The 26,186-nt window shown below is 43.5% G+C and overlaps 1 protein-coding gene across 2 annotated transcripts in view; it reads left to right on the top strand.

Moving 5' to 3' along the window:
• The window catches only part of LOC106607561 (rho-associated protein kinase 2), a 61,854-nt gene extending 36,466 nt beyond the window's left edge, over positions 1–25,388 (top strand). For both annotated transcript variants that reach the window (XM_014204611.3, XM_045720705.2), the window contains 17 exons: positions 292–398; positions 2,718–2,877; positions 3,254–3,414; positions 3,766–3,950; positions 5,800–5,869; positions 6,155–6,258; positions 8,100–8,286; positions 8,466–8,559; positions 8,655–8,749; positions 9,654–9,845; positions 10,545–10,716; positions 11,958–12,025; positions 12,133–12,221; positions 12,317–12,395; positions 12,511–12,781; positions 13,148–13,418; positions 21,410–25,388. In XM_014204611.3, coding sequence (XP_014060086.3) covers positions 292–398; positions 2,718–2,877; positions 3,254–3,414; positions 3,766–3,950; positions 5,800–5,869; positions 6,155–6,258; positions 8,100–8,286; positions 8,466–8,559; positions 8,655–8,749; positions 9,654–9,845; positions 10,545–10,716; positions 11,958–12,025; positions 12,133–12,221; positions 12,317–12,395; positions 12,511–12,781; positions 13,148–13,418; positions 21,410–21,422 — 2,318 coding nt within the window. In that variant the 3' untranslated portion in view covers positions 21,423–25,388. The remainder of the gene's footprint in view (positions 1–291; positions 399–2,717; positions 2,878–3,253; positions 3,415–3,765; positions 3,951–5,799; positions 5,870–6,154; positions 6,259–8,099; positions 8,287–8,465; positions 8,560–8,654; positions 8,750–9,653; positions 9,846–10,544; positions 10,717–11,957; positions 12,026–12,132; positions 12,222–12,316; positions 12,396–12,510; positions 12,782–13,147; positions 13,419–21,409) is intronic.
• Positions 25,389–26,186: the final 798 nt, after the last annotated feature.

The following is a 26,186-nucleotide window of genomic DNA, read 5'->3' as shown; positions in this document are numbered from 1 at the left end:
TCCTATGTCGGCCTTCCGCATCTGTGATGGTTAGGTTACCAGATCAGAAAAAACTATGGGCCCCAGAATTGTTTTTCTGCCACACCATTCTGGGACCTGTGGTGCCACCTCTGCCTCACAGATACCTCAAAATTATACTAATCTCTGCCTCTCACTCCCTTTTTCCCTATTTCTGTACTTGTGTTTCTCCACATCATTTTCTCTCTCGCTTTCTCCACCTTTACTCTCGTCCCTACCTCCCTCACTCTCTCTCTCGCTGTTCTTTATCTTCCCTCTCTCTCTCTCTCTCAGGGCATATCCAGGGTCTGGAGGAGGAGGTGAAGCAAGTGAAGGGTTCTCTCTCCAATTCACAGACGGAGAAGAGGCAGCTACAGCATAGGCTCACTGACATGGAAAAGGTAAGAGGCCTGGGTCGTGAAACATTAGGCACCAAATGGAAGAAAACAGACTGAAACAGCGAGGGCCTACCTGGACCTGTCCAATAGTAAACTTTTATTGTTTTCTGTTGCAAAATATGCCAAGATTAACACAACCCTGCACTTCACTGGGAAGACTTACTCTACATAACACTCAGGCTCAATGGGATTGCCCCAAGACCAAATCAACCCCTAGCCTCTACCCTCTACTTGTGGAGATCTGAGAGGATTAGATAGGAACATCTTTATAGTGTTGCTTATACCTATTAAAGAGCAAGATACAGAAAGTAACTTTTTCCACATTTTTGTTTTGTTACAAAGTGGGATTAAAATGTTTTTAATTCATTTTTTTGTAAATGATCTCAGGAACATCCAATGTCATCTTAATAAGCAACTCCAGTGTATATTTGGCCTTGGGTTTTAGTTTATTGTCCTGCTGAAAGGTTAATTTGTCTTCCAGTGTCTGTCGGATAGCAGACTGATCCAGGTTTTGCTCTAGGATTTTTCCTGCGCTTAGCTCTATCTCGTTTCTTTTTATCCTAAACAAACTCCCTAGTCCTTGTTGATGACAAGCATACACATAACATGATGCAGCCACCACCATGCTTGAAAACATGAGGAGTGGTACTCAGTGATGTGTTCTTGTGTTGGATCTGCCCCAAAGATGACGCTTTGTATTCAGGACAAAAAGTTTATTTTTTGCCACATATTTTGCCGTATTACTTTAGTGCCTTATTACAAACAGAATGCATGCTTTGGAATATTTTTTATTCTGTGCAGACTTGCTTATTTTCACTCTGTCAATTAGGTTAGTATTGTGGAGTAACTACAATGTTGTTGATCCATCCTAATTTTTGTCATATCAAAGCCATTAAACTCTAACTTTTTTTCAATCACCATTAGCCTGAGTGGTTTCCTTCCCCTCCGGCAACTGTTAGGAAGGACGCCTGTACCTTTGTACTGCTGCTCCTCCTATGGACATTCCCTCAGGGACATTCTACCCCCCCCCCCCATTGACATTTATCATTGTTACAGTTGTAAATATGTATTTATTATTATTGTCACTTCTCTTTTTGACCTGCACTGTTGGAGTGCGGAGCTTAAGCATTTCACTGTATCCTGCAATTACATCTGCGACCCTGTGCATGTGACTAATAAACTCATCTAGTCTAATCTGACTGGGTGCATTGATACACCATCCAAAGTGTAATTAATAACTTCACCATGCTCAAAGGGATATTAAATGTCCGTTTTTTTTTATTTTTTACACATCTACCAATTGGTGCCCTTCTTTGCAAGGTATTGGAAAACCTCCCTGGTCTTTGTGGTTGAATCTGTGCTTGAAATTCTCTGTTTGACTGAGGGACCTTACAGATAATTGTATGTGTGGGCGGGGTACAGAGATGAAAATGATGTTAAACACTATTATTTCATACAGAGTCAATTCATCTTATAATGTGACTTGTTAAGCCAAATTTTACTCCTGAACTTATTTAGGCTTGCATAACAAAGGGATTGAATACTTAGACTCAAGACATTTCATTTTTTTATTGTTAACTAGTTTCCCAAAAAAGTCTTTAAACATAATTACACTTTCACATTGTGGGGTATTGCAGGGTCCCCCAACTGGTGGCCCGTGGGACGAATTTGGTCCGCGGGGGGGTTTATTTGGCACCCCAAGTTTTCTGAGCAAAATAATAAAATATATGTATGTGTTTTGAGGGGGGGATATTGATTGCTGGACATAAAAGACTAAAAACGCCAGAAAATCATGCTCCAAGTGATTTAAAGAAATCTGTTCCCAGGCATTACCACATATAATAGAGAGACGTGATTGTATACAAATGTACGCAAGGTTTGAAATTATTATGTTTTAGTTAAACATTCTATCTGTTTGGGCTTCTTGCAGTCAATTTGCAGTCTACAAATGATTTGTAATTATGTTCCAGCCCCCCGACCATCTGCTCCAGAAAAAATTGACCCACGGCTGAATCTAGTTGATGATCCCTGGGGTATTGGGTGTAGATCAGTGACACAATTGAATATTTTTTTTAATTCAAGCTGTAACACAACAAAATGTGGAAAAGTCAAGGGGTGTGAATACTTTCTGAAGGCACTGTAGATCTTCTATTGATTTATTAGATCTAATAATCTCAAGTCCCCTTAGATCTCTCACAGTGGCAATCAATTTGGTATTGGGCGGCTGTCCCCTCTTTTTCCTGTGGCTGTACACAGATTACAGCCACACACACAGAGACACACATACACAGCTGACCTTTGACCTCTGGTTGGGTCCATTAGAAGAAGAGCAACCAAGAGATTGACCTGGCGTTCAAGCTCAAGTCACTGCAGCAGAGCTTTGACATGGAGCGGGCAGAGCACAAGGCCACCAAGACACGCCTGGCCGACAAGAACCAGATCTACGAGTCCATCGAAGAAGCCAAGTCTGAGGCCCTGAAAGGTAAGGGGGGGGGGGGGAGGTAGAGGTGTTTGGGAATTGATAGATTAGTGAAATGGAGCATAAGAGAAAAATATATGTTACAACAAGAAGCAGGGGGAAAATGGGCCCCACGTAGTGAGTATGTGTCACTGTCAATAATGACAATCTGGATAAACGTGTTGACTAAATCAGGACTTTTCAAACCTCTCCTCTGGGACCCCCAGCTGTTCCATCTATTCTAGCACATCTGAATCAACTTGTCAACTAATCACCAAGTCCTTGAATAGGTGAATAAGGTCAGCTAGGTCAGGTCTGCAACAAAATTGGGAAACATCTGGCGGTCCATATTATACAATTGTCTATTACTATCATAACATTGTCTCCTTATGTTTGTGAGGGATGGAGCGGACGCTGCAGGAGGAGCGGAGCTACAAGCTGCAGTTGGAGTCCAGACTGCTGCACCTGGAGAAGGAGTACTCCATGCTGGACTGTGACTACAACCAGGCTGAGCACAAACTGGACGAGATGCGCACGCACAAGGACAAACTCGCTGAGGAGGTGTGTGTGTGTGGGGGGTTCAGGGTTGTGTGTGTGGGGGGTTCAGGGTTGTGTGTGTGTGTGTGCGGGGTTCAGGGTTGTGTGTGTGTGTGTGTGTGTGGGGAGGGGGACAAGTCTGTGCGTGTCTCTACATTCATTGTGCGTCTTTGTGTGTGTGTGTGTGTGTGTGTGTGTGTGTGTGTGTGTGTGTGTGTGTGTGTGTGTGTGTGTGTTTCGTGAAGATTTCTCTCTGTCTGTTCTATTAGCTGCAAGAAAAGGTCTTGGTGCTGTCTTTACCCTAAACTAACCTCAACATCTCTCACTCTCTCACACTCATTCACTCTCACACTGTCCCATTTCTCTTCACTCTAGGTGAAAAACCTGAGCCTGTGTATGGAGCAGGAGGAGCAAAAGCGCATGCTGAGCCAGAATGACCTGAATGCCCAGACCCAGCAGGTGACTGCCCTGTGCTCCTCGGAGAAGCAGCTGAAGCAGGAGCTCAACCACCTGCTAGACATGAAGCACAGCCTGGAGAAACAGAACCAGGAGCTACGCAGGTAGAGGGGATAACGCGAGCGCACACACACGCTTTATAAACCCATATACAGTCGAGCTGGCTTGGACATACAGTGCCTTTGGAAAGGATTCAGACCCCTTGACTTTTTCCACATTTTGTTAGGTTATAGCCTTAGTCAAACATGTATTAAATTGTTTTTCTTTCTTCATCAATCTACACACAATAACTTATTTACATAATGTTCAGACCCTTTGCTATGAGATTCAAATTGAGCTCAGGTGATCATCCTTGAGATGTGTCTACAACTTGATTGGAGACACATCTGTGGTAAATTCAGTTGATTGAACATGATTTGGAAAGGCACCCACCGGTCTATATAAGATCCCACAGTTGACAGTGCATGTCAGAGGAAAAGCCATTAAGTCGAAGGAATTGTCCGTAGAACTCCGAGACAGAATTGTCCGTAGAACTCCGAGACAGGATTGACAGGAGGCACAGATCTGGGGAAGGGTACCAAACATTTCTGCAGCATTGAACGTCCCAAAAACAACACAGTGGCCTCCATCATTCTTAAATAGAAGAAGTTTGGAACCACCAAGACAGGGAGGTGACCAAGAACTCTATGGTCACTCTGACAGAGCTCTAGAGTTCCTCTGCGGAGATGGGAGAACCTTCCAGAAGGACAACCATCTCTGCAGCATCCTACCAATCAGGCCTTTATGGTAGAGTTGCTAGACAAAAGCCACTCCTCAGTAAAAGGCACATGACAGCCCACTTGGAGTTTGCCAAAAGGCACCTAAAGACTCTGACCATGAGAAACAAGATTCTCTTGTCTGATGTAACCAAGATTGAACTCTTTGGCCTGAATGCCAAGCATCACATCTGGAGGAAACCTGGCAGCATCCCTACGGTGAAGCATGATGGTGGCAGCATGTTCTTCAGCGGCAGGGACTGGGAGACTAGTCAGGATTCGGGCAAAGATGAACAGAGCAAAGTACAGAGAGATCCTTAATGAAAACCTGCTCCAGAGCGCTCAGGACCTCAGACTGGGGCAAAGGTTCACCTTCCAACAGGACAATGACCCTAAGCACACATCCAAGACAATGCAGGAGTGGCTTCAGGACAAGTCTCTGAATGTCCTTGAGTGGCCCAGCCAGAGCCCGGACTTGAACCTGATCGAACATCTATGGAGAGACCTGAAAATAGCTGTGCAGCACACTCCCCATCCAACCCGACAGAGCTTGAGAGGATCTGCAGAGAATAATAGGAGAAACTCCCCAAATGCAGGTGTGCCAAGCTTGCAGTGTCATACCCAAGAAGACTTGAGGCTGTAATTGCTTCCAAAGGTGCTTCAACAAAGTATTGAGTGAAGTGTTTGAATACTTATGTAAATGTCATATTTCCTTCTTTTTTTTAAATAAATAAATTAGCAAAATAAACAGTTTTTGCTTTGTCATTGTGGGGTATTGTGTGTAGATTGCTGAGGAGTTTTATATATTTAATCCATTTTAGAATAAGGCTGTAACGTAACAAAATGTGGGAAAAGTCCTTCTAACCCCCCCTTAAAAGATTTAGATGCACTATTGTAAAGTGGTTGTTCCACTGGATATTTAGGTGAATGCACCAATTTGTAAGTCGCTCTGGATAAGAGCGTCTGCTAAATGACTAAAATGTAAAAAAATGTAAATGTAAAAAAGTCCAGGGGTTTGAATACTTTCCCAAGGCACTGTATGAGTGTGTGAGAGAGAGGATGTGATGGCCAATAGATGTTACTCATCAGTAGGTATCATTTCTGTCTTCCCCAGGCACTACATGTTGGGAGTTGTGTGTTGCTTGTTTTAGATTGATTTGACATGACAGTGATTGACAGTCCTTTTCCGCAATCACAGGGAGAGACAGGAGACTGACGGACAGCTGAAGGAGATGAAGGACCAGCTGGAGACAGAACAGTATTTCACGGTACTGTTGACTTCTAGATTTTCCCCAAATTCCCATGTTTACCAGAAATCCTGGTTAGAATACTGCTGGGAATTTTTGTAAAGTTACCAGAATGTTTTCAACCCTAAGAAAGACTATATATTTAGCAGTTTCTCAGTCTAGTAATTCTGCTTTCCAGTGTTTATGTCTCAAATGGCATCCTATCCCTATTGACCCTGGTCAAAAGTAATGCACTACATAGGGAATAGGGTGCCATTTGGGATGTACATAGTTGGTGTGTGTTGACGTAGCTGTCCTCTGTACCAGACCCCGTACAAGACCCAGATCCGGGAGCTGAAGGAGGAGTGTGATAAGAGGAACAAGCTGTATAAGGACATTCTGCAGAGACTGGAGGAGTACCAGGAGGAGAGGTACTGGAACAGGATCCTACCAAAAACTGTGCCTTGACACTAGGAGTGCGAAATTCCTGTAAGTTTCCCCAAAATTCCCATTTATTTTCTGGAAATCATTTAACCGTGATTTCTGGAAACCCTGGGAAAGTTACTGGATTTTTACAACCCTACCTGAAACTCAATTATATCTTTGTTCCCACTACTTAGCCCAGCTGTACTGCACTGGCCTGGTTACACATCCACTGTAGTTGCTGGACCCATGCTAGAAAGAAGCACTTCTAACAAGCTCTTGGAGATTAGTGTCATTAGCACAAAGTTCATCTCTCATGGACAGACTACGTAAACATACATGGTACCACTTATGTTTAAGTAGTCTGTCCACGAGTGATTAGCTGTAGCCTCGTGTAATAATGCCTCGTGTTATCATGGCGAAATGATAGCCTGACAATACTGCAGGTAATGTGATCAGAGCGTAACCTAACCTCTTGTGATGCCTAGTCTACAGGTGATGTGCCATCAATCACCATATTACAAACACAATGATATTCAAGAATCTGACCAAATTACACAAGATGTTTGATTATTAGCACACACTGTAAAGTCACACAGACAGACTTTAAGCTCTAAACTCCCGGAGGTCTAATTTTATCTCAATATCAAATCATTTCTGGGTAACAATTAAGTACCTTACTGTCATTGTTTTCAATTAAAATGGTGGGGAGGGGAAAACAGAAAACTAGCTATTGGCAGAGGTTTGGAACTCTCGTATTCGTCTATTAACTAATTTAATGCCTGGTGATGTCTCTGCCTAGAAGGCCAGCATCCCGGAGTCGGCTCTTCACTGTTGAAGTTGAGACTGGTGTTTTGCGGGTACTATTTAATGAAGCTGCCAGTTGAGGACTTGTGAGGCGTCTGTTTCTCAAACTAGACACTAATGTACTTGTCCTATTGCTCAGTTGTGCACCCACTCCTCTTTCTATTTTGGTTAGAGCCAGTTTGTGCTGTTCTGTGAATGGGAGTAGTACACAGCGTTGTACGAGATCTTCAGTTTCTTGGCAATTTCTCACATGGAATAGCCTTCATTTCTCAGAACAAGAATAGACTGACGAGTTTCAGAAGAAAGGTCTTTGTTTCTAGCCATTTTGATCGAACAAACAAATGATGATGCTCCAGGTACTTAACTAGTCTAAAGATGGCCAGTTTTATTGCTTCTGTAATTAGCACAACAGTTTTCAGCTGTGCTAACATAATTGCAAAATGGTTTTCTAATGATCAATTAGCCTTTTAAATTTATAAACTTGGATTAGCTAACACAACGTGCCATTGGAACACAGGAGTGATGGTTGCTGATAATGGGCCTCTGTACGCTTATGTAGATATTCCATAAAAAATAATCTGTTTCCAGCTACACTAGTCATTTAAAACATTAACAATGTCTACACTGTATTTCTGATCAAATTGGTGTTATTTTAATGGACATAATGGGCTTTTCTTTCAAAAACAAGGACATTTTTAAGTGACCCCAAACTTTTGAACGGTAGTGTACTTAAACCTAACCTCAGGCCAGCCTTCTCCTATTACAAAGTTTGTCAATGCAAGATGAATGTATTCCTAGGTCAAGTGACCGTCCCGACATACAGTACAGGACACTGATGTCATTAGCTTAATTTTCCCATATTATAGTGCACAGATTCCACCAAACCAGGATTTTCCTGGTATTCCGGGATTTCCTTTCTGGCCTTCCAGTGACTGCTCTGACATATTGCACTGGACTAGATTCAGTCATTTTCCCATACAGTAGTGTCAGTATTTCTCCAAATTCACACATTCCCTGGTATTCCGGGTCTTCCTTCCCACAGGGATTCCCTGGCAGCACAGCTGGGGGTGAGCCTGACCAAGGTGGACTCTGAACAGCTGGCGCGCTCCATCGCCGAGGAGCAGTACTCCAATCTGGAGAAGGAGAAGATCATGAAGGAGCTGGAGATCAAGGACATGATGGCCCGACACAGGCAGGAGCTAGGGGACAAGGAGGCCACCATCGGCTCGGTGAGGGGGGGTGGGTTGGAGAGAGAGACAGAGCGGGGAGGAAGAGAGACTGAGGCTTGAGTTTAATCAGTCAAATAAGAATGTTGTCAAAGAGTGGGTGTCACTGAATACTTTTGAGACCCTTCTCCCATTGTACTTGGTGTCTGTAATGCTCACCTGTCATCTGTGGTCCCTTACAGTTGGAGGAGTCCAACAGCACCCTGACCGTGGACGTGGCCAACCTGGCCAATGAGAAAGAGGAGCTCAATAACCAACTGAAGGAGATGCAGCAACGTGAGTAGCATCCCCCCCCCCCCCCCTCTCGCCCTTACTACTTTGAGCCCAGGACCAGAATGTTCCATAAATGTTGTGGGAATGTTTGTTCACAGAGCTCCAGAAGGCCAGGGAGGAGGAGAGACATATGAACAGCGTGAAGATGTCCTTCGAGAAGAATCTGCAGACGGAGAGAACGCTTAAGATACAGGTGAGGGACTGTTTGGATGTGTATCACATATGAGCTAGCTGGCTAGAAAGCACTGGTTAGCCACAAATAGTGTCGCTGTTAAAGTAGTGTCACCCTTTCCCAACCAAGACCACGTTATTGGTAGGGTAATTGTTAGCATAACACGTTAGCTCCTGGAGTACAAAGTATCGGGGGTTCATGGTCCTGGGTTCAGCAGAACAGATAAAAAACTAAAATGTTACATATTATGCAATATATAGAGTCAGTTTCCTAGAATCTACATCAAAAGCGCTTTTTGTTCCAGGACTAGGCTGAATCGTGTGTCCGGGAAACCAGCCCATAAAGTATTTTTCATTGCGAATATACACTGAGTTTTACAAAACACTGCTCTTTCCATGAATCCAGGTGAAAGCTATGATCCCTTATTGATGTCACCTGTTAAATCCACTTCAATCAGTGTAGATTTAGGGGAGGAGACAGGTTTAAGAAGGATTTTTAAGACAATTGAGACATGGATTGTGTGTGTGCCATTCAGAGGGTGATGGGCAAGACAAAATATTTAAGTGCCTTTGAACGGGTTATGGTAGAAGGTGCCAGGTGTACCGGTTTGAGTGTGTCAAGAACTGCAACGCTGTTGGGTGTATCACGCTCGAATGTTTCCCGTGTATCAAGAATTGTCCACCACCCAAAGAACTTCCAGACAACTTGACACAACTGTGGGACGCATTGGAGTCAACATGGGCCAGCATCCCTGTGGAACGATTTTGACACCTTGTAGAGTCCGTGTCCCAACGAATTGAGGCTGTTCTAAGAGCAAATATTAGGAAGGTGTTCCTAATGTTTTGTACACTCAGTGTATATTGCGGTGTGCTGTCCATTTCCGTCCCCATAACATATTGTGTATATGTATGGTTGTATCCACCAGGCGGTCAACAAGCTGTCTGAAATCATGAACCGGAGGGAGATGATGCGTACGGGTCACCACCGCGACGACACCCTGGACATGCGCAGGAAGGAGAAGGAGAACAGGAAGCTACAGCTGGAGCTGAGGTCGGAGAAGGAGAAACTCAACAGTACCATCATCAAGTACCAAAGAGAGATAAACGATATGCAGGCGGTCAGTCTATAATATAACCACAACCTTACACTAACCATCACGCAACCACTTAAACAGGTAGTCAGTCCAACCAAAACACAACCACAACCTTAAACTAACCATCACACAACCTTGTACTAGGTTGGGCTCCCGAGTGGCGCAGTGGTCTAAGGCACTGCATCTCAGTGCTAGAGGCGTCACAACAGACCCTGGTTAGATTCCAGGCTGTATCACAACCGGCTGTGATTGAGAGTCCCGTAGGGCGGCGCACAATTGGCCCAGCGTCGTAAATAAGAAATTGTTCTTAACTGACTTGCCTAGTTAAATGAAGGTTAAATAAATAAAATACTAACCATCACACAACCACTTCTTGCTGTGAACGTTTTACTATGAGAGCATTTCATTTTCTTATTACTAGGCAGTGCTGTGGGAACAAAGTGAGGCCAGCTGGCTGGAATGGCCTCCCAAAGTCACATCGATATAAAGACACCAGTAAATACTACCTACTTGATGCTACTTCAGCTAAAAGTGTGTGCATGTGTGTTTCCATCAGTGGAGGCTGCTGAGTGGAGGACAGGCTCGTGGTAATGGAATGGCATCAAACACATGGAAACCATGTGTTTGATACAATTCCACTTATTCCACTCCAGCCATTACTACGAGCCTGTCCTCCCCATTTAAGGTGCCAGCAACCTCCTCTGATTTCCATCTGTACTGTAGGTGTTATCAGATGAGAGCCAGGTACGCATGGAGCTCCAGATGGCCTTGGACAGTAAGGACAGTGACATTGAGCAGCTGCGCTGTCAGCTGACCTCTCTTAGCATCCACTCTATGGACTCCACCAGCATCAGCAGCGGTAACGACCTGGACAAGGACGACAGCGGTTACCCAGGTAAGACCGCCCTCACACCCCTCACTTTAACACTGGCCACTTAACTCTTCAATTGGAAACCCTTAATAGGCAGGTGTTACCTTTATGTACTCAAATGTTCAATGTTTTAACTTGAGCGTTAAATAATTAATATTTAACATTCAAGTCAAAGCACTGAACACACCTATCAATCCCTCTATCCTTCCCTATCTCTCTGTCTCAACACAGTTTTCCTCACACCTTTTATTTTCCCACCTGTCACTCCTTTATTGACTTCCCCACCCCTTCTTTCACTTTGCCTAAACATCTGCCTTGAATACACCTTTAATTCCTTATTCCTTTCTTTCTTTCCCTTCAATATCCACTCCCACGCTCCCTCTTTCTGTCTGTGGTGATGGTGTAGTGTTCATCAGTCACTCCCACACCTCCGAATTCATGCCTTCCACACTACCAGCGCAGGCAGAAATCTGTCAGCATTGCCACCCAGCCCTCCTTTAGAGTGGCTCACCCTCTCTTTGGCTCCGACTCTAATAATGAGGAATAGGAGGAAGAGAAAGAGTATGAAGTAAATGATGGCCGGTTAGAACATGGCCGCCGACCTTTGGCCCTCACCTTTGGCCGCCGACCTTTGGCCCTCATGGTGGTTCAAACGCAACGAAGCAAGTCTCCAAAATACGTACCCTCTCTATCCCGCCTCGGCCGTCTGTCAGTCTGTAACACTCCGGCAGTGACTCTGCAGTGCAACTACAGTAATGGTGGTTGGTGTTTCACAGCTGTGTGCGGAAAGTCGCAGCCTAACATTGTGTGGCCCCTGTTAACCTTGAGTTGAGTCAACTCAAACTATGTGGACTTTCAAAACGTTTTCCCTATTTGGAATAGCTCCAGTGTAGGAATCCTGAGCTGCATCTCAAATGGCCCCCCAATTCCTTATATAGTGCACTACTTTGACCAGAAATTGTACCATTTTGGATAAGAAATAGGGCGCCATTTTTTTTTCAAGCACTATTAGTAGATTCATTTAGCGAAATAAAAACCTTTGTTGGGAAGGCATGTAAAAAAACGTATAGAGACAATAATTAACTACAGAGCATTACATGAAGCGCGCAACACGTTACGACAACAATGGTTTAACTGGTTGAAACAATGAAGTGGGCCGTGTGGATTGGCCCCTGACCTCAGCTCTCTGCAGTATGTAACAGAGCTGTAATGAAGCTCTTATGAAGCAATATTAATGTACTTCCTGTTTCCTGTATGCAAAACAGATACCAGGCTGGAGGGCTGGCTATCACTTCCGGTGAAGAACACCAAGAGATTTGGATGGGATAGAAGGGTACCTGATTTCTGTACCTGATTATTTGTCTTTATTGATTATTCCACTGACACGTGAGTCATACTGTGTGATTTTGTCTTTTTCCCTGCTCTTTCTCTCTCTCTCAGTACGTGGTGGTAAGCAGTAAGAAGATCTTGTTCTACAATAGTGAGATGGACCGAGAGCAGTCCAACCCCTACATGATCCTAGACATTGAGTGCGTCACAAAGCTTGTTTGTCCTCATTTGACCTTTTTTTCCTCACTGCTTCTATTGAGATGCCTATCATTTTGCCATTCTTTCCTCCATGCAGTAAGCTGTTCCACGTCCGACCGGTCACTCAAACAGACGTGTACCGTGCTGACACCAAAGAAATCCCCAGGATATTCCAGGTGACAACTCACATTGACATCAATATCTTTTCTTCGAGACTTTCAACAGAATCCTCATTTACAGAAACGTAACATTATCTGTTCCTCATTCCTCTTCCATCTCTCCACCTCACAGATCCTTTACGCCAATGAGGGCGAGACCAAGCGGGAGCAGGAGTTTGCGGTAGAGCCGCCGGCGCTGGCGGGCGAGGGCTCCTCCTACGTCACGCACAAGGGTCACGAGTTTATCCCCACTCTCTACCACCTGCCGTCGAGCTGTGAGGCATGCACGCGGCCCCTGTGGAACGTGTTCAAGCCGCCGCCCGCGCTGGAGTGCCGCCGCTGCCACACCAAGTGTCACAAGGACCACTTAGACCGGAATGAGGAGGCCATCGCCCCCTGCAGGGGTCAGTAAGAGGGGAATGGTCACAATATTTAACCCTCCCTTGTCTCCCACTTTCCATAATACTCTATAAACCCTGTGGTGTTCACTCATAGAGTTCTAAAACCAAGAGGGCTCACTTGCCACAAAATGTGCCACTTTCCCATCTAGGTTAGGCAAGCGAGGGTTAAATATTATTTATGAGTTTTCCAACAATGGGAATTACTGTTTAGAATGTTAGTCCCCCTTGAACATTGCCACTTTAGCGTCTATATTATTAGGACAGTGAAGTTAAAGCACATTTTGGTAGGCATACATATTAGTCAGTTTTCTTTAAATAAATAGTTTTCCTGTATTTGTGTATTCATTAACTTCAACCCTCCTCCCTTAGTGAACTACAACTTATCCACGGCCAAAGACCTACTCCTATTGGCCGGCTCTCAGGAGGAGCAACAGCAATGGGTCAGCCGGCTAATCAGACGCATCCCGAGGAAACACCCTGGACCCGCCTCCGTGGCCCAAGCTGCCGAGCCACCCTCCCACTCCTCCCCCCGACTCTCCCGTGGCACCTCCCCCTGCAACTCTCCAAGCCTGTCCCCCCACCGCGGAGCCATCAAGGTCCAGCACAGTCGCCAGCAGACTCAGCCTGCAGGGAAGCCCAGGTAAGACTATGGATGGTAAAGAGGGTGGCTTTCAGACCTGGGTTCAAATTGTTTTGGAAATCTTTCAAATACTTTCAGTATTTGCTTGAGCCTGCCTGGAATGCCAGATCGGCGGTGTTTGCGCTTTTGGGGCTATTCCGTTGGTTACACTGCACCAGACAAGCTCAATCAAGCAATATTAACCATTTACACTCGTGGGAATTGGCCTATATGGATAGGGCTAAATATAAATGTTTCTTACAGAAGAAATATGAAAACGCATATGCATAACCATGGTAAGCTATTAAAAGGGAACAGTTTGGAAAATGATTAAAGGTGAGGACAAAACAGTTAATCTGGCAGAAGACTGAATCTAAAATTATACTGTTGATTTTATGTTCATTTTACATTAACTGTACTTTTTGATGCATTTGTTGATAATGAAATCTGAAAATACTCTGGATACATTCAGTAACATGAAATAACACATTTGAGGTAGGTGCAACATAAAACAAACAAATGACAAGGGTTTGAGTGAGAGATCTAACAATTCATCCCAAAGGTGTGGGTTGAGGTCAGGGCTCTGTGCAGGCCAGTCAAGTTCTTCCACACCAATCTCAACAAGCCATTTCTGTATGGACCTCGATTTGTACATGGGGGTGTTGTCATGCTGAAACAGGAAAGGGCCTTCCCCAAACTGTTGCCACAAAGTTGGAAGCACAGCGTTAAAAGATTTCCCATCTCTAGAACTAAGGGGCCTAGCCCGAACCATGAAAAGCAGCCCCAGATCATTATTCCTCCTCTACCAAACGTTACAGTTGGCACTATGCATTGGGGCAGGTAGTGTTCTCCTGGCATCCGCCAAACCCAGATTCATCCGTCGGACTGCCAGATGGTGAAGTGTGATTCATCACTCCAGAGAACGCATTTCCACTGCTCCAGAGTCCATTGGCGGCAAGCTTTACACCACTCCAGCCGATGCTTGGCATTGCTCATGGTGATCTTAGTCTTGTGTGCAGCTGCTCGGCCATGGAAACCCATTTCGTGTAGCTCCCGACAAACAGTTCTTATGCTGACGTTGCTTCCAGAGGCAGTTTGGAACTCCGTAGTGAGTGTTGCATCTGAGGACAGATTATTTTCACGGGCTACGCGCTTCAGCGGTCCCGTTCTGTGAGCTTGTGTGGCCTACTACTTCATGGCTGAGCCGCTGTTGCTTCGAGACGTTTCCACTTCACAATAACAGCACTTACAGTTGTCCGGGGCCACTCTAGAGGGGCAGAAATGTATTGACTTGGCCAATGCTTTTGATACGGTAGACCATTCCATTCTTGTGGGCTGGCTAAGGAGTATTGGTGTCTCTGAGGGGTCTTTCGCCTGGTTTCCTAACTACCTCTTTCAAAGAGTGCAGTTTATAAAGTCAGAACATCTTCTGTCTCAGCCACTGCCTGTCACCAAGGGAGTACCCCAAGGCTCGATCCTAAGGCCCACGCTCTTCTCAATTTACATCAACAACATAGCTCACGCAGTAGGAAGCTCTCTCTCATCCATTTATATGCAGATGATAGTCTTATACTCAGCTGGCCCCTCCTCGGATTTTGTGTTAAACGCTCTTCAACAAAGATTTCTTAGTGTCCAACAAGCTTTCTCTGCCCTTAACCTTGTTCTGAACACCTCCAAAACAAAGGTAATGTGGTTTGGTAAGAAGAATGCCCCTCTCCCCACCGCTTTGATTACTACCTCTGAGCTTGAGGTAGTCAACCCATACAAGTACTTGGGAGTATGGCTAGATGGTACACTGTCCTTCTCTAAGCACATATCAAGCTGCAGGCTACGGTTACATCTGCACTTGGTTTCCTCTATCGCAATCACTCCTCTTTCACCACAGCTCCCAAACTAACCCTGATTCAGATGACCATCCTACCCATGTTAGATTACGGAGATGTAATTTATAGATTGGCAGGCAAGGGTTCTCTCGAGCGGCTTCTTTACCATTCGGCCATCAGATGTGCCACAAATGCTCCTTTATAGGACACATCACTGCACTCTATACTCTTCTGTAAACTGGTCATCTCTATATACCCGTCGCAATGCTTATTTATAAAACCCTCTAAGGCCTCATTCCCTCTTATCTGAGATACCTACTGCAGCCCTCATCCTCCACATACAACACTCATTCTGCCAGTCACATTCTGTTAAAGGTCCCCAAAGCACACACATCCCTGGGTCGCTCCTCTTTTCAGTTCGCTGCAGCTAGCGACTGGAACAAGCTGCAAAAAACACTCAACCTGGACAGTGGTATCTCCATCTCTTCATTCAAAGACTCAATCATGGACACTCTTACTGACAGTTGTGGCTGCTTCGCGTGATATATTGTTGTCTCTACCTTCTTGCCCTTTGTGCTGTTGTCTGTGCCCAATAATGTTTGTACCATGTTTTGAGCTGCTACCATGTTGTGTTGCTACAATGTTGTCATGTTGTGTTGCTGCCATGCTATGTTGTTGTCTTAGGTCTCTCGTTATGAAATATTGTGGTGTCTCTCTTGTCGTAGATGTGTTTTTTTGTCATATATATATATATATATACACTGCTCAAAAAAATAAAGGAAACACTTAAACAACACAATGTAACTCCAAGTCAATCACACTTCTGTAAAATCAAACTGTCCACTTAGGAAGCAACACTGATTGACAATAAATTTCACATGCTGTTGTGCAAATGGAATAGACAACAGGTGGAAATTATAGGCAATTAGCAAGACACCCCAAATAAAGGAGTGGTTCTGCAGGTGGTGACCACAGACCACTTCTCAGTTCCTATGCTTCCTGGCTGATGTTTTGGTCACTTTTGAATGCTGGCGGTGCTTTCACTCTAGTGGTAGCATGAGACGAAGTCTACAACCCACACAAGTGGCTCAGGTAGTGCAGCTCATCCAGGATGGCACATCAATGCGAGCTGTGGCAAGAAGGTTTGCTGTGTCTGTCAGCGTAGTGTCCAGAGCATGGAGGCGCTACCAGGAGACAGGCCAGTACATCAGGAGACGTGGAGGAGGCCGTAGGAGGGCAACAACCCAGCAGCAGGACCGATACCTCCGCCTTTGTGCAAGGAGGAGCAGGAGGAGCACTGCCAGAGCCCTGCAAAATGACCTCCAGTAGGCCACAAATGTGCATGTGTCTGCTCAAACGGTCAGAAACAGACTCCATGAGGGTGGTATGAGGGCCCGACGTCCACAGGTGGGGGTTGTGCTTACAGCCCAACACCGTGCAGGACGTTTGGCATTTACCAGAGAACACTTAGATTGGCAAATTCGCCACTGGCTTCCTGTGCTCTTCACAGATGAAAGCAGGTTCACACTGAGCACATGTGACAGATGTGACAGAGTCTGGAGACGCCGTGGAGAACGTTCTGCTGCCTGCAACATCCTCCAGCATGACCGGTTTGGCGGTGGGTCAGTCATGGTGTGGGGTGGCATTTCTTTGGGGGGCCGCACAGCCCTCCATGTGCTCGCCAGAGGTAGCCTGACTGCCATTAGGTACCGAGATGAGATCCTCAGACCCCTTGTGAGACCATATGCTGGTGCAGTTGGCCCTGGGTTCCTCCTAATGCAAGACAATGCTAGACCTCATGTGGCTGGAGTGTGTCAGCAGTTCCTGCAAGAGGAAGGCATTGATGCTATGGACTGGCCCGCCCGTTCCCCAGACCTGAATCCAATTTAGCACATCTGGGACATCATGTCTCGCTCCATCCACCAACGCCACATTGCACCACAGACTGTCCAGGAGTTGGCGGATGCTTTAGTCCAGGTTTGGGAGGAGATCCCTCAGGAGACCATCCGCCACCTCATCAGGAGCATGCCCAGGCGTTGTAGGGAGGTCATACAGGCACGTGGAGGCCACACACACTACTGACTTTTGACCTGTTTAAGGACATTACATCAAAGTTGGATCAGCCTGTAGTGTGGTTTTCCACTTTAATTTTGAGTGTGACTCCAAATCCAGACATCCATGGGTTGATAAATTGGATTTCCATTGATTATTTTTGTGTGATTTTGTTGTCAGCACATTCAACTATGTCAGCAGATTCATTCAGATCTAGGATGTGTTATTTTAGTGTTCCCTTTATTTTTTTGAGCAGTGTGTGTATATATATGTATGTATGTATGTATGTATGTATGTACAGTGCCTTGCGAAAGTATTCGGCCCCCTTGAACTTTTCGACCTTTTGCCACATTTCAGGCTTCAAACATAAAGATATAAAACTGTAATTTTTTGTGAAGAATCAACAACAAGTGGGACACAATTATGAACTGGAACGAAATTTATTGGATATTTAAAACTTTTTTAACAAATAAAAAACTGAAAAATTGGCCGTGCAAAATTATGTATGTATATGTGTGTATATATATGTGTGTATATATGTATATGCAGGGGCGAAAATCTGATATCAACTTTGGAGGGGACAATTACATTACATTTTCTCAAGAGCAATTCCTGAGGGGGACACCAAAAGTAGTGCTGTAACACATAGCCTACATTGTAATATGGTAAATGTATATTGAGGAACCAAAGAAATAAGGTGTTTGCCGTACTCCTAACTACCGGTACCCAAAACTACACAACTAATCACAACAGCAATACCATTGCCTTTAACAAATCTTAGTTCAGTCACCAGTTTAAGTTGAGAGTGGGGGTATCCATGGCATTTTCCAATTATGTTCCTATTTTACAAGTCAAAAAAATTGAGAACCTTTCATAATGTTGCCAAACAAAGACTCAACAAACTTACCTGTGACTCCCTGTCTCTGCCAGTCTGTCCCTGCATATCTGTCCCCAACTCTGCTGTCTGTGTGCCATCTGTTGCCTGCTCTGCCTAATGACATCATTGTGAAACATTTCCATTAGAATTTCATTTCTTTCTTATGAACATTTTATCAACTAGTCTTTGAGATATTAGGCTACTAGGGTTCTTACTATGCGTTTTGGTGTATTGAAAAATACTCTGATGTCCGTCTTTTATTTTTCTGCCATTTTTCTACCTGGCTGGCTGGCTACACACACAGTGTGTAGGTTATTTACAGTAGGAGATGGGCTTCTATCATCTTCAATCATTCTATTTGGGCTTCGATCTAAAAGGTAGCTAGCAAATGTGAAACGGATTAAAATGGCAAGAGTTGACAGCTGTATGAGTTCACCATTTACACAACATATGCTGCAACCTTTTGTAATTGTAATAGTTTGTTTCATATTGTCTGGCTTCCAACAATAGCTGAATTTGCAAAGCTAGCGAGCACCAATTCAGTTTCAGTGGTGTTTGCTATAATCTTTGCTACCCGGGTTAAATAAAGGTGAAATAAAATAAATAAATAAAAGTTCCCTTGCGACAATTTAGCTTTTGCAACGAGACCATTAAATATATTTAAGACAATGGTAGAAGAGAGTGTAGTTCTGTTCAGTTTGGATTTCAGTTTATCGCTAACCTTATCACAGGGACTTTGAAGCACTAACTTACAGTAGATACGACCTCTCTGTTACCTAGCAAGCTAAGGAACTGGCAGTGGATCAAATCATTGTGAGGCAAAGAGTGGGGGGGTCGCAATCTTTTGAAACTTAAAAACGCGCTATTAAGTGTCTATAATCAGCACAATTGCTTTCATTGCGTATTATTAATATTATTTAAATTACATAGTTATGTTTCAGTGATATATTGGGGGGGACAAATCATATTTTTCCCAGGATGGGGGGGGTCGTGTGTCCCCCCGTCCCCCCCGGGATTTCCGCCCCTGTGTATATGTGTGTGTGTATGTATGTATGTTGTGTCAAGAGTTAAAGTATTTGAACGATTTTCATTACTATTTGAACCCTTGATTTGCTAGGTTTGTGTGTAAACCTGGGTCGTGTTCAATAGTCCACAACTTTGCAAAACGTTTTGCAGCGCGAAGCAAAAACCAGTGATCTTTTTGGATATTTTCAGGTTGATACCTTCCCATTGCAAGATGTTTTCTCCCTACTAAACATGGCCCTGGTTAAATTAAACAAGATGGATAGACAGCTAATGTATTCATAAATCAGATGTGTGTTACTGATATTGGATTTGTACATTTCAGACAATTTAAATCTATATTATTCTTGTCCAATTTTTTTTTTTACTTGCAAGAGGACCAGCATTAATGTCAAGCTCTGCTATAACTGCTAGAAAAATTCTCTTCACTTTCTCCCTAGGTGTGCACTCCAATTCACACATTTAAAAGCATTGGATTGGCATCTGAATAGACTGGACTAGGGAATTCCCCATATTTCCTACATCAGTCTTTTCTTTTAAATCGATGAAGGTGTACAGAAAGTTAGAGAATTGGGACACAGGCACCTTTAGAAAAATGTATTGTCCAGAATGGAAAATTGTCTTTGGCGCTCTTGCTTGCATTTAAGCATTTAAAATGATAAAATCAGACATAAAACATGCACATTACACACATTGAGCATTTCCATGTCAGTTCATCAGTCTTAGTTAGGACTAAGTGTGAAGGGGATAAAGGATTTCTTTAGTCCATTCTTCCATGCGGTTACTGTAGTCTGACTAAAACTGGATGCCTCAATGATGCAACCTGTTGGACACTGCATGGACTGCACAGACCTTGTAACACTATTGCAAGTTCCTTCTGGGCTGTAGGTTGACAACTGGGCAACACCCCAACTGTTTCAGATTGATTGTTGACTTTGAAGGACTGGAGTTGGTTATTGGAGGTTGTCGATGATGATGACATATTTGGCTTCTGAGGAAGTGGTTGGGCCAGTAACCGAAATGTTGCTGGATCGAATCCCCGAGCTGACATGGTAAAAGTCTGTTGTTCTGCCCCTGAACAAGGTAGTTAATCCACTGTTCCCCGGTAGGCCGTCATTGTAAATAAGAATTTGAGTTCTTAACTGACTTGCCAAGTTAAATAAAGGTTTAATAAAAAAAATATAAAGTGAGAGGGGTATCTTCAGCAATGGCTGCTGGGAAATAGAGTTTGTGTGTGAAGTTTGTTAGAGGCCTTGAGTCCTGATGCATATGTAAATCCATTGATAAGAGCGTGGCACCCCAGGGTCGTGGATTCCATTCCGGGAAGGATCACATAGGCCAGGGTTCCACAAACTCGGTCCTGGGGCCCCACCTGGGTGCAGGTTTTGGTTTTTCCCCTAGCACTACACAGCTGACACAAATAACCAACTAATTATCAAGCTTTGATTATTTGATTCAGCTGTGTAGTGCCAAGACAAAAAACTAAATGTGTTCCTGGGGGGGAGGGGGGGCAGGACCGAGTTAGGGAAACCCCGACATAGACAAAAAATGTATGCATTCACTGTACTGTAAGACACTTTAGAGAAAAAAGTGTCTACTCTATGGAATATTATGCATATTTTGTGTGATTTCAATAGGGGCATACAGAATTGATTGCCGTTAATGGTTTTGTTGTTTAGAGCTTTGCCCTTTCTGATGGCAGTCACTTGTCGTGGAAATTCTACACGGGGACACTCAAAGTCAATCTTAAATAAATAATTGTTTATTATCAGCACGCTGGAGAGGATCCAACCAACTCAATGCACCAAGTACACATGTCGATCAGGAGCTCCACCCAGGGCAGTCCCGTTAGTTCTCTTATATACATTGCATGATTTAGCTTATTCATCATTAATGTTTTGCTTCATTCCTGTGACTGACCAATACTGGGTCATGCATGTGACAGACCAATACCTCACCGGGCTTCTTCTCTCTAAGCTGAGACCTTAAAACTGAGATATCTTTCTCAAAACAAGGTTCTGGGCGTACTGCCAAATTGCAGATACTGATAGTGAGGATTTGTTCAATCATGAACACAAATTGGTTATTAGAAAAGCACAAACTTAATCATTTCCATCCCACGTCTGGGCTGTTCTTATGTGTGTTTGTGCGCGCGCACAATTATCTGAATAAATTGACTTAATCTAGCAAAATGCCATTTATTCATTTGTACTTATTTTTCTCCTCTCTCTTCACAGCTTACCTTTGTAATAAAATGGTTTGGTGTGGACTTTGACTGGAGCCTGGACACACAGTGGAACACACATCTACTGGCCTTGTTCTCAAATGGCACCCTATTCCCTATGGCTCTGGTCAAAAGTAGTGCACTATATAGGGAATTGGGTGCCATTTGAGACACACCAAAAGACTGCAAAACGCCAAGCATTTACATATCTTTTAGGGGAAGAGGGTAAAGGTTAATGTTCCATTTACGTGCCGTCGGAAAGTACTCAGACCCTTGACTTTTTCCACATTTTGTTACGTTACTGCCTTATTTGTATACATTTTTGCAAATGTATTAAAGATAAACAGAAACCTTAATTACATAAATATTTAGACCCTTTGCTATGTGATTCGAAATTGAGCTCAGGTGCATCCTGTTTCCATTGATCACCCTCGATGTTTCTACAATTTGATTGGAATCCACCTGTGGTAAATTCAATTGATTGGACATGATTTGGAAAGGCACACACCTGTCTATATAAGGTCCCACAGTTGACAGTGCATTTCAGAGCAAAAAAACAAGCCATGAGGTCGAAGGAATTGTCTGTAGAGCTTCGAGACAGGATTGTGTCGAAGCACAGATCTGGGGAAGGGTACCAAAACATTTCTGCTGCGTTGAAGGTCCCCAAGAACACAGTGGCCTCCATTCTTAAATGGAAGAAGTTTGGAACCACCAATACTCTTCCTAGACTTAGCTGCCCAGCCAAACTGAGCAATCGGGGGAGAAGGGCCTTGGTCAGGAAGGTGACCAAGAACCCGATGGTCATTCTGACAGAGCTCTAGAGTTCCTTTGTGGAGATGGGAGAACCTTCCAGAAGGACAACCATCTCTGCAGCACTCCACCAATTAGGCCTTTATGGTAGAGTGTCCAGATAGAAGCCACTCCTCAGTAAAAAGCTCATGACAGCCTGCTTGGAGTTTGCCAAAAAGCACATAAAGGTCTCTCAGACCATGAGAAACAAGATTTTCTCGTCTGATGAAACCAAGATTGAACTCTTTGGCCTGAATGCCAAGCGTCATGTCTGGAGGAAACCGGGCACCATCCCTACGGTGAAGCATGGTGGTGGCAGCATCATGCTGTGGGGATGTTTTTCAGTGACAGAGAATGGGAGACTAGTCAGGATCGTGGAAAAGATGAACAGATCAAAGTACAGAGATCCTTGATGTAAACCTGCTCCAGATTGCTTAGGACCTCAGACTGGGGCGAAGGTTCACCTTCCAACAGGACAATGACCCTAAGCACACAGCCAAGACAACGCAGGAGTGGCTTCGAGGCAAGTCTCTGAATATCCTTGAGTGGCCCAGCCAGAGCCTGGACTTGAACATGATAGAACATCTCTGGAGAGACTTGAAAATAGCTGTGCAGCAATGCTCCCCATCCAACCTGACAGAGTTTGAGAGGATCTGCAGAGAAGAATGGGAGAAACTCCCCAAATACAGGTGTGCCAAGCTTGTAGCGTCTTACCCAAGATGACTCGATGCTGTAATCCCTGCCGAAGGTGCTTCAACAAAGTACTGACTAAAGGGTCTGAATCCTTATGTAAATGTGATTTTTATTTTTTTACAAATTAGCAAACATTTCTTAACCTGTTTTTGCTTTGTCATTATGGGGTATTGTGTGTTGATGAGGGGAAAAAACGATTTAATCCATTTTAGAATAAGGCTGTATCGTAACAAAATGTGGAAAAAGTCAAGGGGTCTGAATACTTTCCGAAAGCACTGTATGTAAGCACTGCAGTCTGACTCACATCTGTCTCAGTTAACCAAATGGTTTCACATTTTGCCTTATACAGTGTAGTCTGGCCCCAGATCTCTTTGTGCTGTCCATTGCTGTGTCATTGTGACACCAATGGCATGATGGCACAAACAGATCTGTGACAAGGCTTTATACAGTATTCATGTCATAGCAAATGTCTATTTCATGACTTCATGGATTGAGAAAATCAAATACTTTGCAGGTCGCTCTAAAACTGCCTTATTTTATAAATGATTCCTGACATATTGAAATACATAGACATACACTGAGTGTACAAAACATTAAGGACACCTTCCTAATATTGCCATCAGAACAGCTTCAATTCGATGAGGCATGCTCTCTACAAAGTGTCAAGCGTTCCACAGGGATGCTGTCCATGTTGACTCCAATGCTTCCCACAGGTGTGTCAAGTTGGCTGGTAGTGGATCTCCACTCCGAATAGCTCGTTTCATCTCATCCCACAGATGCTCAATTGGATTGAGATTTGGTGACTGGGCAGGCCACTGCTGTAAGCTGAATTCGTGTCAGCCTATTTTGTCCTCTTTCAGTTCTTGACACACTCAAACCGGTGTGCCTAGCACCTACTACCATACCCTGTTCAAAGGCACTTAAATCTTTCCCATTCACCTTCTGAATAGCACACATACACAATCCATGTCTCAATTGTCTCAAGGCTTAGAAATCCTTATTTAACCTGTCTCTTCCCCTTCATCTACACTGATTTGAAGTGGATTTAACAGGTGACATCAATAAGGGATCATAGATTTCACCTGGTCAGTCTGTCATGGAAAGAGGTGTTCCTTATGTTTTGTACACTCAGTGTATATCTACCCGTCTTTAACATAGAAATAGAATGAATGGCCGCCATTATAAACATTATGGCTTAATAGACCTGAATGGGGGCATCCGTTCTATTCATTCTAATTCTATGGTCTTTACATGCCTGGGTGATCCTCAGAAACGATATAATTGTAGATGGTGTTGTATTAAGTTAACTATTAAGTATGTTTGCGAGAGTGTATTGCCACATAAAGATATGCGACACATAAAGATATGTGACAATTGTATTTCCCTGTAATGTTACAAGATGGGCTATGTATGAAGAAAAAAATGGGCAAGATTGAAATCTGAAGTCAGTCCACAATTGATATTCAGATGAGTGCATTGCTCCATTCAAATCAGTAAGTGTGTTGTAGCCTGGTCCCAGGTCTGCTTGTGCTGTCTTGCCAACGACAATAGGAGCAAGACCGCACAAACATATCTGGGTCCAGGCTAAAGTGTTTGTCTTTATGACAAAATAAGGTGAAGCGTGATGTACAATATGGGAATATTCTTTCGCAGTCGCCCCAATCATATAGAGTAAAGTTGCTCCTAGATGCATTTCCCTCAATAATGGTAAAGGATTGTGGGAGGGAAAGCTGATCTGTACCTAGGAGAAACTTCACCCCGGAACTTCTCACTCCTCAGTTCACAGGCTTCTGTAAACTATGGTGACCCTCAGACAGAACTGTATCAATATAATTCTGTACTGTATTGTACCATATGACTGCCTGTCCACTAGATAGCTTGTTTAAAAAAATATGACTGTACTCTATAAGACATCAACAGAGAATATTTATTTATTGTGCACTTACTTGTATTGCTTATCATTTTGCTTTGGAAAAGTTAAAACACTTTTTCTATCCGTTGTCAAAACACTATGTTCTGGGACCAAAATGTATTATTAAGACAAAAGACCAGTTGTTAAGACGTTGTTAGTGGTTTCACAAGTCAAGGACATACTCATCTGGGCACGCAACAAAAAACATTTTAAAAACATTTTGAAAATTAAAATGAGCGTTTCTTATTGGACAAGTACAGTTAGTTCCTCCATGTTTCAGTCCGTTTTCTGTCATTTGGTGCCTAAAGAACATGACCCAGGTGACTAACTCTCCTCTCCAAAGCTCATTCCACCTTTTTGACACCTCTTCTGTAGTGGAATATCATGGCCAGCACAAATCCATTGAGCGAAGGCAAGGCAGCAAACCGGGTAAGAACTGAACGAATTAAAGAACCAAACGTTTCTGTTGGCATGTGGACTAATATGTTGTTGAATTGTGTTCTTACACTGGTACAGTCATGCCCTATGAGAGATGTATGACTGCGCATGTGCGAAAATAAATAAAGTGCATTTTCCCCCGTTCTGGTTAAAACACCAATGATGAACATGTGTGTTTATTCCTCCGTTAAGTAAACCGGTATTCCTGTCCTGAAGATGTCAGCACCAACAGTTTCAAACTGATCACAGTATGAGCTCATTTCCTAATGTTTATAACCACAGAAACTTATCTTCTATGTCTATTGCATAGATCAGACAAAGACATAGTTGGTTAGACGATGCACTTCGTCCAAAGCATGCTTGAACAAAGATATGAGATGAGCTCTCTAATTACTAGTCTAGCACATCTTTATGAACTAAGATCACATTGATTGCCATGTTTCAACAAAGCAGGCAGTATATACTGACCTTATGTCTGTCGTCATGATTGTATTGAACGTCTTCTCTGAAACATGATTTGAGTGTGAAAACAAACCTTCCAAACAGTCAGTAATCACGTTTTCATAACAGCCAATCTCATCATGTAGACTAGCCTAACCGCGCAGCCTACTCGCACTGTATCTGTGAGCTGTTGGCTAGAGCGCATGTGCCAAGACCAGAGTAGGCACATTTACTATTTAACGCAACAGTTTTTGTGATAAAATTATCGGTAGAGTTGAAAATGCGATGGAAACACATTGAACTTTAGATTCACATTCGGTACATGTAAACAAAAAATGACACTTTATGTGCACTATGTCATCATGCACTGATTTGCATCTGCAATTTGTTGGTGGGAAAATGTGCATATTTTCTTTATGCAGATTCTAGAATATTTGCATGAAAATCTGCCACCAATTGGATGGAAACCTAGCTAGTGATACCTCCATATCTGTAATAAATTACGAAAGGGTGAACT

The sequence above is a fragment of the Salmo salar genome, chromosome 06, assembly GCF_965601325.2.
Source record: "Salmo salar chromosome 06, fSalSal1, whole genome shotgun sequence".
NCBI classification, from domain to species: domain Eukaryota; kingdom Metazoa; phylum Chordata; class Actinopteri; order Salmoniformes; family Salmonidae; genus Salmo; species Salmo salar.
This window is presented reverse-complemented; position numbering and strand designations above follow the sequence as displayed.